Consider the following 13,749-nt stretch of genomic DNA (forward strand, 5'->3'; position numbering starts at 1 on the left):
CCATCTTCATTCCCTTGAATGCTCAGCTGAGACTCTGTCTTCACAGCTCTTCACAAGAATTGAGCCCTAGATACCCAGCTTGATAATTCACCCTGGAACAGGTTTTCCTCCTTCCTGTTTCACCATCTTTACTGTTCCTTGACCTCCCTTTTGTTTCAGCCCTGCTTTTGAGGAACCCGGCTAAGACAAGCAGTATAGCACATGGAAAGCTTAAAGAATAATATTAATTGCTTATATCTGCTACCCAAGTTAAGAAATACATTGTGGACTCTTGTTTCATTTAGCTCAGAGACCCCTGCACTTAGAAACAACATTTTGTTTGACTAAATGAATAAATTAGTGAACAGAGATACTTCCACAGACCTCATTGCTCCCTAGACACTGAACCAGGAAACAGCAAGCGAATAGTAGATAAATTTCTGACTGCAGCACTCATAATCTCATCTTGACTTTAAACACACATATAAAACACTAGTAACACTGACAAGTTGACTTCAGCCTGGCTACGTCACATTTCAAGCAGCAAGAACCAGGGCTATAAACTGTTCTCATTTGTTTTTTTCAGTAAACAATAAGTAGAAAGTTACCATCAGGAATTATCCATGTATAGAACTGGTCACTAAATGTGTTGAAATCTCTCTGCTTTAAGAGGCAGGGAAAATGGCAAACAATAGAACATTTCCCAATTAACTTAATGAGGAAATGATTTCTACAAATTTTAAAAACTTTTTTTTCAAGATTAGTTTATTTAACGTGTGGTGTTTTTTGTTTTTGTTTTTACAATTTTATTTATTTATTTATTTATTTACTTTTAGAGCGAGGGGAAAGGAGAAAGAAAGGGAGAGAGACATCACTCTGTGGTTGCCTCTCATGCACCCCCAACTGGGGACCTGATGTGCAACCTAGTTATGTGCCCTGACTGGGAATCGAACCAGCGATACTTGGTTCACAGGCTGATGTTCAATCCACTGAGTCACAGCAGCCAGAGCTTAAAAACTTTTTTTAAATCCTCACTGGAGATATGTTTATTGGCTTTAGAGAGAGAGGAAGGAGGAAAGGGGAGAGAGTGTGAGACAGAGAGACAGAGAGACAGAGAGAAAAACATTGATGGGCTGTCTCTTGCATGCATCCAGACTGGGGATCAAACCTGTGACCTTTTGGTGTATGTCTCAATGCTCCAAACAACTGACCTACCCAGCCAGGGCTACAAAACCATTCTTAAATACATTCTACTTTCTTATAATTTGTGCAGAACAGAATATTTTTAGTTAGTAAAGAAATTGTTTTTTTGGACTTTACATAATTAAGATTATTATATAATTTATTTAAGAGGGTCTTAATGGTTAGAAATCCTCACCACCACCTTCACTCTGAGATGTCATATTTTCCTGGAATATGTGATTCTCAATTACCCAATTAGTTCCCCACTATGGTTACCAAAAAAAAAAAAAAAAGTATATGTAGAAAACTGAAAGAAAATAGAAGATCTGGGGTCTTTAGTGTTAGAAAATTCAATAGCAAATTAATCTTTCTTCCCATAAGGATCCAAGTATATCAGGTCTGTTGGTTTGTTGTCATTCTGTACCCAGCTGTTTCTAGCCACATTCTTTCATAAAAACAAGGGAATTGGTTCCCTGCAAGCAGGGCAAGAATTTAGATAAATTGCTTAAAAGTAGATGCTTTCTGAGAGAGTCCTTGTTTGCTCTCCAGTCATGGGACTAGTATTTAGCTTATTGACCTCCTAAGAAGTGTTTACCCAGAAAGACAAAATGACACACATTCTTGAGGAGGATGGAAGACAATGTTTTTGAAAAAGATATGTGAGGTCTTATTAGGGCAAAGCTGTTAATTACACACTTCATTATTGTCAAGGTTAATACAGTCTGAGAGAGCAGAGGCACTTTTTCATCTCTTCCCTGGAACAAGGGGAGACAGCTGTTCTTAGCGACAGATCCATTATAGCTTATCACCAGCCGACAGCCTGAGGAAGAAGCGTCATGAAATATGGCCGCTGTCACCCAGAGCCAGAGCTAGTCCCTGCACAATGGAAAGACAATGAGAACCATGGCATCAAACTTACATAGATTGGGTTACATTGATTTTTTTTTTTTAATGCCTGGCTGTTCCGCAGCATGAAATTTACTGATACTCTGCACTTATTGTATTATTGATCTCTATAAAACTGTACAATCTTGCTTTAATAAGCATCAGATACTGACAGTAATAAATAGTGGTTCTTAACATTTTTAAGCCTGGTTAAACCATGTTGTAAAATTTTACATGTTTAGGTTGCATTAGCACCCGGTATGCTGTTTATGATTTCTTGAAGTGAAGCCTGTGTCAGAGAAATAAATATTGCTTCAATTCTAGTTTAATTGGTCTTCCTGATTAAATAAGGCTATTATGCCCTTCTTTTTAAAAATTTGGGGGAATAGGCCACAACAATTTATTTGTAATAAATATTTACATTATGCAAGCCCCTTCTTTTTAACACTGATTTAATAGTTTTCATTGAAAGAGAGAATGGCATATGCTTTCAAAAGAGTAATACGTTTATACCTTCAGTAAAAATTTTCAAATGCTAAAAAGGAGATTCAAGAAAAGCCATGCCTTGGGTACACTATGCTTTGGTTTCTTTGGGTTTTGTTTGTTAGTTTTTACTATAGAAAAAAAAAATTTCTTTTTAAATGTCTGCAACCAGACCTTCACTTCTACTCAGGTTTTATTGGTGAATAACTCTAAGGCTCAGAACTTCATAATAAGATCATAATGATATAGAAAAGCAGTTATATTAAAATAGTGAAATCTGTTACAGTCTCCATTTTGCTTAAACATAATAAATATTAATCTTCATAGGGAATGGAAAAATATTGAACAATGTAGTTTCCAACAGCGACTGTAACATCATATAATTTTAATATAATATGTATTTATATATTTAACCCTGTATATGCATATATAAAACATTATATATATTTAACACTGTACTCTCTGTATATAAAATACAAAACCCTACTATACTGAAAAAGCATACCTCAGTCTAACATTTTTATTATGAAAGTAACCCCGATTGTAGAAAATCTAGAAAATATAATAACTGTGTCCTGGTAGTGAATTTCCAAGACTAACAGTCCAGCCCCCATCATAGCCATTTACTAAATTTCTGAAGATGAACAAACAGGTTTTATTGATATAAATTCCAAAGGAAAAATAGAAATACGCTCTTCAATGGCCCATTGAGTACATTAGTGAAGAGCAGACCAGCAGCCTCATTGCCTGGGAGCTTGTTTGAGATCCAGAATCTCAGGCCTCTCCTCAGACCTATTGAATTAGAATCTCCCTTGAACAGAATCCTCAGGTGATTTGTTTGCACATTCAAGTTTGAAAACTGTTGCAATATAAATCACCCTTAATCTCCCCGCTTAGAGATGATTACTTTCCATATTTTACTGTATATCTATTAACCTTTCTTTTCCATACATATGAGGTGTGTCCAGAAGGTTTCCAGCCATATAATATGAAAAATAGAGATATTTATTGAAGGAGATACAAGATACAAGAAAGACTGTACACAGGACAATGACACCTCAATTCCCTTCAAAGTAGACACGTTGGGACCTCACACAGTTCTCCCAATTGCCATCAGCTGTCCCGTCATATTTTCCTGAATCTCATTGACAGTCTAAAATCTCTTCCCTTTCAAAGGTGATTTTAGTTTTGGGGAAATTTAGAAGTTGCAAGGTACAAAATCTGGGCTATGGGGAGGCTGAGTCACCTGGGTGATTTGATGTTTCTCCAAAAATCTCTGCACTAGGTGAAATGCATGAGCAGGTGCTTTGTCATGATGAAGCTGCCAATCACCAGTTGCCCATAACTGTGGCCTACTGAATCATCTAAATAGTTCCCATGGAGGAATATTCAAGCTTAATGCAAAATCTGATGCAGATTCATTGCTCTACTTGCTCAGTTGTTTTGAATGTGATGGCCACACAATACACAGGCTCACTCAGTGACCTCTATTGCCCTCATTGACTAGTACAGTGAAGTCATCATTGTTCATGCATGCACACTACAGTCCACTCCTCTTGGCTGCCAGATTACATCAATGTCACACAAATGGTTCTTGTTATATTAACAATGACTGGATTTTCTCCAGACAGACCTCATATATTTCAGTTTAAATATCGAGAGTCTAACTTTGTTAATTTTTGCAACTCAGACATTATATTTTTAAAAAGAGCGACAGAATCTTGATCATGATTTGAAAGTATTACATTTTTAGATCTAATGAGTAGTATGAATATATAATAGTTGACATTTGTTTCTGAAGTTACTAATAGTCCTTTTTTGTTATTGTTGAAAATAGTATTTTTAATTGGACATTAAACTATAACCATAAGGATGTATTTTTTTTCCTTTTTTATTTTTTGGTTTTTCAATTACAGTTGTCCCATTTTTCCCCATTGCTCCCCCCCACCCCGCCCACCCCCTCTCCCACAATCATATCCCTCCCCGTTGTCCATGTCCATCTCCATGCCCATGCCTAGGGTTTAGTCAAGGAAGGTGTATAAATGACTAATAGTCCTTTTTTAAAGTCTCTACATCAATCATCCTTTTACTTTCAGCATATGGAGCTGAGGTTTATTTCTTCTGTCTCTTGTTTGCAGCTTCTTCTTACCCTAAATTATTACACTGGGAAACACAATTTTCATTGAGTTAGATCTGACACTTGTTTTTGACTAACTTTTGGCATCTGAATCCAAAAATGACCCCAGTTTTTCTCTATCATGTCAACTTTTTAAGGTACAAGATATCCTCCCTTTGTCCCAAAAATCATACAAAATGTACATACGAAGGAAAATAAGGAAAAATTACCTGAATATACTATTTATTTTGAGTTATTTTATTCATATAAAGGCTATATATTGTTACTGTAAGTTGAATTGTGTATAAGTAGTAAAGTTCTGCTATGAAACATACATATTAAGGTATTTTATCTTTTCAAACAACGCTCTAGGAAATGCCAAAATGAGATACTTGAAAGAGTCTCCTTCAGTTGGCAAAGCTTTAACAAATTGCTTTATGAGACCCAGTTTTATGTGTAAAGGTGGGAATATAATGTTCTTTCTGTCAACAAGTGGCTCGTGTAGAATGTTTGGATCACCAGGTTTGAGGTGAGATCTTGGAGGCCAATTCGACTCCACCCAATGCTTCTCACGAGCTCTGCTGTCCCACATACACAGAAAACAGGGATCCTTGGTGTATCCGCATTGCTGACCAAGAAGGAAGCAGATCATTTTAAGGTCAACACAGATGATCCAGTTGTGCTTGTGATATTGCAACAGATCAATGATATCTTTATGTCTTCATATTTTTCATGAAAACAAACTGAATGACCAATTGGGACTGCACCAAATAAATTGCCATTTTGAAGGAGGACACACTTCAAGCTCCACTTTGAGCAACTGATGAACAGTCGCCATTCAGTTGCATTCTAGATTGTAATTCCCAGTTCCTCCATTAAACCATGTATGTTATGGCAATACACAAAGCCACCATCACTTGAAAGTACTGCAGAAATGCACTTTCTATTGATCGAAAGTAGGATACCTTCACTCCTCTTTCAAGCAAATTTTTCTCATGCAGTCTCGATGCTAGGAGTTCTGAAGCCTTTTTGGATAGTCCCAAATCTCATGCCAAATCATTCAACTCATACTGATCAAATCCCTTACAAACTGAGTCATCTTCAGTTTCAAAGTCTTCATTACTGCTGTCACTTAGTTCTTCACCATACTCCTCTTTTTCTGGCACTGGGATTTCAGCTGAATGGGGCACTAGGTGTATAGCTGATGGTAGACTAGGATACTCTATTTTACATTTATTTTTCTTGTTATATCCTGATGTTTCCACTATACAAAAGTAACAGTCACTTGAATGATCTCTGGGCTCTCACCAAACCATAGGTATACCAAGTGGCAATTTACCATATGTTCCCTTTGTATCCATAAACTCTCAACACACTGCTTGCACACCTTGTGAGGGGCCCAAGACTTATCTTGATCACCAAGTTTTACTTTAAAATATGCAAAATAAGCTTGCCTGACAAATGCACTGATGTTTGTCCTTGGGAATGGTGAAACTGCCACAGATATAACAAAACAAATCAGGGTTGTTTAGGCACTTACGATGAGAAATAGCAGTGGCAGACATGATCTGAAGGAAAGGAAATAAGTACATATATAAATTAAAAAACTAATTCTGCTAACTTCTTGTATACAGACAAGAACTCGGACTACACTTCAGAATATGATTCACTATATAGAGCGGCACACAACCTCTCACCACACTGTCTCATGTGTAACTGAATAGCCTAGACAAGTATGAACATGTCGCTGGTCTCCAAGGTTGTCCCCCACCCCTCCCAATTCGAGGGAGGTTTGCTCTCAGCCAATAGGAGAGCACTAGTGCTTCCCTTGATCCAGGCTTGATTAAGCCTAGAGTGGTTACATTAAGATAAGCTGTAGAGAAACCTTGACGTAATAGAAGAAAACTAATTGCAGTTTTGAAATCAGCATGCCCATTTAAGTCTAAAACAGCTGAAAAATCAAGCAACAGGAATTACATTAAAAATTGTTCCCCTGTGTTATCAGCCTAATTTAAAAGTAAATTTACCCAGATTATTGTTAAATAATTATCATTTATTAGTACTTACTGTATGCCGAGTATCATGACTACTTTAACACAAATTGTTATTGAATCATCAGACTAACTCTATGATTTCACCATTTTTTGGATTAAGAAACCAAGGCTTTAAAACATCAAATAACTTGCCCAATATCTGAATACTGGGAACCTAGGTTTCAAAACAAAGGTAACCAATATTACATTGTTTTATTTTTTTAATGTTTTTTACTCAGTGGATATTCTTTATTTTTTCTTCTAAATAACATTTAGCACATAGCAATGCTAATATTTCTACTTCCACATTAACAAATATAGAGAATTCTATTTATTGGGTTTACCACTATAATTTTGCATGTGAACTGAACATACTTCTCTGGCTACACAATGAAAAGTGCACAAAACAGCAGACTCCCCACCTCTGAGGCCACTAATTAATGTGTATGCTGAAACAGCAACCCTCAAACCTCAAAAATCTGAGTGAACATGCTTGGGCGGGGGGCCAAAAATTGTGAAACAGCTGTTTCTGATTGTTTGGATTTCAGTTTTCCAAGTGTAAGACATTTGTTGTACAATTAATGAGAGAAAAAGGTCTCCCAAACAGACCTGAATTATGTTATTGCTTTGTCATTTAAAAATACTTACACATAGTATGGGTATAGATATATAGATATTGTAGGTGTCTTCTATAGCTATCTGTGGATATTATCAGATGGATGGATGGATGGATGGATAGGTAGATAGATAGATAGATGCCTCTTTTTGGCATTTAAATCTCCTTTTCCCCAGTATTCCCAGAAATGAAGTAATTTCAAGTCTGTTCATTCAACTTATTAAGGAAATTAGAAGGGTTTTAGTGGAAAACTAAGGAAGATTTAAAGGACCCAGACATTTCAAAGGAAGTGTTCAATAATGCTCTGATCTCAAAGGAATCACATAAGGAAGGATTTTTTTCTCTTCTCAATATCTGTGTCTTGGTAGTGAATTTCAAAGACTGATAGTCCAACCCCCATCATAGCCACTTATTAATTTCTGGAAGATGAACAAACAGGTTTTCTTGATATAAACGCTAAAGAACAAGTGATTCAGATGATAATTTGATAAGAGCAGTAAACCCTTTCTTTGTAAGCACAGTTACCCTCACGGCCCTAAAGATGGTGGCATCTTAACAGGTTCTGATCATCTGTTATCTTCTCGGTCATTCAGTGAGTGATGAGCTAGTAATTACCTCTTTTTTCCCCTTCATCCAATTACTTCTATTATTTCCTTCTGGGACTAGATAATAATTCTCCTCTTCCTGAAAACTTCTCACATTTTTAGTTTGTTCTTCTCTGATCTTTTCTATATAATTTTTATGTTTTAACTTGCCTTCATTGATGAGTTGTTTAAAATACTTTATTTTATATTTACTCATTTATGTTCATCGAGCGGATTAGTATGTTTTTAAAGTTTGTAATTCCTATTCCCATCAGCCTCTACAATTCTTGGGGGGTGGGGAGTGTCACTAAATATCAAATGAAATTACCCATTTTAGAGATTGGAAAATGGGTAATGAAAGAATAAGACAAATCACATAGCAAGTTTGGCTGAAATTGAGATCAGAACCTACAATTATCAATACTTTGTAAATTCAAGATTTTGCTAAGGGTAGAGTAGGTAATATAAATATCCTCCTCAATGACCCATTTTTGATGGGTTGTGATATCATACACCAAACCTTTGCACTGCTCACTGGTACTATTTTGTTTAGCTCAAGAGACTGAAGAGCACCTTGGAAAGGGAGCTAGACTGGGTGAAAGAGGACTTGGGTTTCTATCTCAGGTCTATGACATACCAGTTGACAAAGTCAACTGTGAGTCAGTTTTGCTCAGTAAAAGGAGGAGATGACTTAGATGATCTCTAGATTCCTTCCAACATTAATGTGCTGGAACATATTCTGTGGTCCCAGAGCTGAATATTTCATGTATTCAGAGATGGGAACGGTGAAGGCAGACAAGAAAGATTAACTGAAATGTTAAGAAAGATACCATTTAGAGAAATTTTTGTTCTAGGATATAGACCCAAAGATAACATTGAATATGAAAAATTATAATATAGTTAACTATTATTTGTCAAGTTCAGAGAAAGTCTGCATAATATTTTTGCTAAAGGATTATCCATGTAGGTCTAATAATTCAGAAGGTACTTAAAGACATAGGCACACCTTACAGTCATTACTCATGTGGCACATCAGTCAACACAGATATCTGGGATTAAAAGTACCTGAAAGCTACTGGTAGGGGACCATGACTTTCTTATAACATTTTCTTTGAGTAATCCACCTATTGTTCATAAAGAGAGAGTAGGAAGTAGCAGAGGGTAATTTCTATCCAGAATCCTAACTAAAATACCTTTAGTTGATATACTATGATATAAACAAATGGACGCTATTTTCTTAAAAATTCCTGCAAATAATATTGAAGAGGAGACCAAGAATTTAAACCCATAGAGAGCAACAGTACCTGTGTCTAAGGGGATTTGAAGAGCAGTCTGAGCAAATAGAAAGAGAAGTTGTAAACAGGTAAAATACACCTGAAATGCAATAGGAAGCTGCTTAAATAGATATGCTAATTCTGAGGGTGAGTTACTAGCATTCATATTTAACACATTAGAAGCTGTCCATTTTATTTCTTCCTCTTCCTGGCCTGCTCACCCTTCCCTGTTCACAGGTATTGCTTCTCCACGTTCATCTGCTGGGGGTGGGCATAGACACTGTTGCTCTGAGAAAAGGTCCAAGTATATTAATATGAGATATTTATATAGGTGATGCTCCAACAGAACATCATCTACTTTGACAATCAGTCAATCAATTTATACCTTCCCACATACAATCACAACATAGCACATACTGGAACACTATTCGGTGATAAAAAGGAGTCATAAAAATATGCCATTAATTCACAGAACAACCTGAATGAACCTTAAATGCATTATGCTCAGTGAAAGAAGCCAGAACAAAAGGCTCCAGATTGTGTGATCTCATTCATGTGCTACTCCAGACAAAGGCAAAGATATAAGGATGGAAAAAAGATCAGTAGTACCAGGGGTCTGGGGAGAAGGTAGTGTCTGACTAAGGGACGCTCAGGAGGTTTGGGTGAGCAGCACTGTAATGGTAAATACATGATGCCTTGTATTTGTCAATTCCCTCAGAACTTTCTAGTACAAAGAGTGCATTGATGTATGCAATTTTTTAAGTGAACCAGGAGCTCAGAGGACCCCAGGATGGAATGCAGACTGTGACAAAAGAATCTTAACTATGAAGCATACCAGACACAACCTCACTGAAGGAGGTGTGAGAAAAAATATGCTGACCTAAGTAACTATGGAATACAGTGCTTCGAATAGAAACCATAAGACCAAAGTCAAAAAGAACTGTACATAAGCGCTATACTCCAGTTGGCAAAGTTGTTTCCCATGCTGGTATGGGGTAATACTCTGAAACTTCTGTACATGAATACTGACATTGAATAAGTGAATAAATAACAGATAGTGAGATCCAGGTTTTTCACTGTCACAGAGGCAGGGGAGCATTATAGATAACTAACGGGGAAGCTAGAATGAACCATGTGGTACTAGATTAGGTTCAGAGACAGTAGTATAAAGTTGTGTTTAGTTTAATATAGAACAAGATGGGTAGATATAACTATAAATGTGTGCATATATGTGGGCAAGTACAATTATACATACATACATTTCATAGTTCTGTTTGTGAGAGGGCCTAGAAGCAATGACACCCCATTTGCAATGAGCACACCCAGTTCCCAGATACTAGTTTCTAATATCGTTCTCATAAATGGATCCATGGGGAAATGGCTGATTTTAGGGCAGGGACAATACAAGAAGAGCCTGGATGGGGGCTTGTCAAAGGTACACAGCAGGCAGCCTGAAATAACTCTCAATCCAAATCTGGAATAGTTTGAGCAACAAAGCAAATAACATAGTATTAGATTAAAACCCAAAGTATAAGACAAATACTTATGATTCCATTCATACTAATACAAATAAATGACTGAATAAATAAGCAAATGGGAAGAATAGACAAGTCCCTTGTGTAGATGAATTCATATACCCCCTTTCAAGGAGATAGGGCTTGCCTCTCCTTCCCTTGAGCCCCTTCCTTTGAGTATGGGCTACACTTAGTGTCTTACTTCCAAAGAGTCCAGTGTGGAAAGGGTTTTTTTTTTGGGGGGGGGGTAACTTTACAGTGTGGAAACCTGCCAGACACTACCTCAGCCAGGTAATCAAGGCGAACATCATCAATGATAAGCCATGTTGATGGTGTGTACCCTGGATATGATGTGATAAAATTGGTAAATTGCTCTGTGGTCTTTCTCCCCCAAACCAATAACCCCAGTTTAACCATGAGAAAAACATCTGACACCTCAGTTGAGGGACATTCTGCAGACTCCCTAACCAGTACTCCTTAAAACTGTCAAGGTCATCAAAAACAAGGAAAGCCTGAGAAACTGTCACAAACCAAAGAAGACATGACAAATAAATATAATGAGGTGTACTGGCTGGGATCCTGGAACACTAGGAAAAAAAAAAAAAAACTAATGAAATCTGCATCAGTTGTGAAGTTTAGTTAATAGTAAAGCAAGATGTTAACAATGGGGAAACTGGATGAAGGCTATATGAGAACTCTGTATTCTCTCTGCAGCTTCTCTATTCATCTAAAACTATTCCAAAGTTAAATTTTTTTTGAAAAGAAAGGGGTAGAGACCAGAAGTATTAGTCCACGACTAATTTGGGAGCATGGGACAAAATCTTGTCTTTCATTATAGATAGTTTTATAAGCACTGATCTAGAAAAACATTCTGTAGGAAAACTGACTTTTTTCAGTTTGAAATTTTTTTCTATTGTACTAACTGAGATGGTTTTGAACTCCTTGTTACTTGCTCAAAGATATTTTTCTCTTAAAATCCAGGAAGTCTGAAGTCACGCACTTTGTTCTTTGTTCTTTGTTCTTTTATCCACCCCCGTGATATTTTTCTGCAAACCTTGTCATCATTATGGTGCAGCTGATTGGCTTTGTGATTTCCTTCTGTTTCTGGCATTCCGGTGTTATTTAGGCTCATTAAAGGGAACATTTGGGTTTGGCAATTTGTCACCAAGATTCAGATACACCTACATCATTTCCTAGCCACCCAAAACTCAGTGATGATGATACACAGAAGTGTAGCCATAACAAGCATTACAGTTAGATACTTAATAAGAACATTATCACATTTGATCACGAATTAAATCACACAAGTAATTTTCATGCTGCTCCTATTTACAGTTCAGAAAGCTCCTGTTTCTTCTAAAAAATCTTATAACTTCAATTATTATGCATCTTCCTTGAAAGAGTAAAAAATAAAAAGTGCAATAATTTCTGGGTATGTTAATATTCAAGTAACAATGCTTACTGGGTCTGCAAATAATGTGGATAATGAATGTAAAAGCATACTCCCTTTATAACCAAACAGACTGTTAAAATCATAACCATCAGCTTACTGTTAGATGGTTAGGACTGAATATTTAAGTGGAGGAACAAGGGGAAGGATTTACCATAAACTGGCAAATAAGATAATGATAGCCTAAATAGTCTTCTAAATGGCTTTTTGATGTTTAATTGATCTCTCTACTGAGATAGGTAAGGAAAATTTTGCAATTTGGGATTATTATTTAAATGTTTTATTTATTTCATTACTGAAGTGAATCAACAGTTCTGCGTTTTTTTATTTGTCCGTTTGTTTTTTAGTGATCTTTTATGAAATGTTCCTGGGGTCTGTGTTCCTCTGGTTTAAATTGGATGAAATGGGCGTGGATTCTTCCATCAGTTTAAAAGCCTGACATGTTTTCTTTAAACAGTATTCCTTTTATTATTCCCAGACAATCGTTAGAGGAAACAAACCCTGCAAGGAATCGTCCATCAACGGCCTCCTGGAGGATTTCGACAACATCTCTGTGACTCGCTCCAACTCCCTAAGGAAAGAAAGCCCACCCACCCCGGACCAGGGGGCCTCCAGCCATGGTCAAGGCCACCGGGAAGAAAACGGCTTCCTCACCTTCTCACAGTATTCCAGCGAATCCGATACCACGGCTGACTACACAACCGAGAAGTACCGAGAAAAGAGTCTCTATGGAGATGATTTGGACCCGTTTTATAAAGGCAGCCAAGCGGCCAAGCAAAATGGGCACGTAGTGAAAATGAAACACGGGGAAACTTACTATTCTGATATGAAGCCTTTGAAATCCGATATTGCAAGATTTCCTGTCGATTATTACACACACTTGGACTCACTGAGCAAACCAAGTGAATACAGTGACCTCAAATGGGAGTACCAGAGAGCCTCGAGCAGCTCGCCTCTAGATTATCCGTTCCAATTCACGCCTTCTAGAACTGCAGGGACCAGCGGCTGCTCCAAGGAGAGTCTGGCATACAGCGAAAGTGAATGGGGACCCAGCCTGGATGACTACGACAGGAGGCCAAAGTCATCGTACCTGAATCAGACAAGCCCACAGCCCGCCATGCGACAGAGGTCCAGGTCAGGCTCTGGGCTCCAGGAACCGATGATGCCCTTCGGAGCAAGTGCATTTAAAACCCACCCCCAGGGACACTCGTACAACTCCTACACCTACCCTCGCTTGTCCGAGCCCAGCATGTGCGTTCCAAAGGTAACGTCCACTGCCTCCTTGCCTCCAGTGTGTGGGACTCCCAGCCCCCACCCCCGATGGTTAGATTCTCATACCACCTTCCCCAAGAGCAGAAAATTTAGGGCAAGATGCATTTATTCATTAAAGTCAAAGTCTTTCTGGGAATCTTTAAATGTTTCTAGTTAAAAGACAAAAAAAAATGTTTTTTTGAAAAAGAACTTAGTACAATATGAGCACATCACATTTATCATAGCTCCTCTGTTAAGGAGTGTATGATTGTAGATCATTAGATGAAATAATGCAGTGGTTCCTGCATTCTGACAAAGTTCATGCAGCTCTGCTGAAAAGGGGGAAAAAATCAGGATAATGCAGTAAGTTTTTAATAAACTT

General features: G+C 37.4%; 1 protein-coding gene across 1 annotated transcript in view; it reads left to right on the plus strand.

Annotated features, from left to right (window-relative positions):
* Positions 1-13,749, plus strand: part of PAK5 (p21 (RAC1) activated kinase 5) — a 106,051-nt gene that overhangs the window by 46,523 nt on the left and 45,779 nt on the right. Inside the window, exon 4 of the mRNA XM_090285026.1 lies at positions 12,595-13,380. Within this exon, the coding sequence (XP_090141152.1) occupies positions 12,595-13,380 (786 nt within the window). The remainder of the gene's footprint in view (positions 1-12,594; positions 13,381-13,749) is intronic.

This window comes from Furipterus horrens, unplaced genomic scaffold (genome assembly GCF_987537825.1).
Source record: "Furipterus horrens unplaced genomic scaffold, mFurHor1.1.pri manual_scaffold_8, whole genome shotgun sequence".
NCBI classification, from domain to species: Eukaryota; Metazoa; Chordata; class Mammalia; order Chiroptera; family Furipteridae; genus Furipterus; species Furipterus horrens.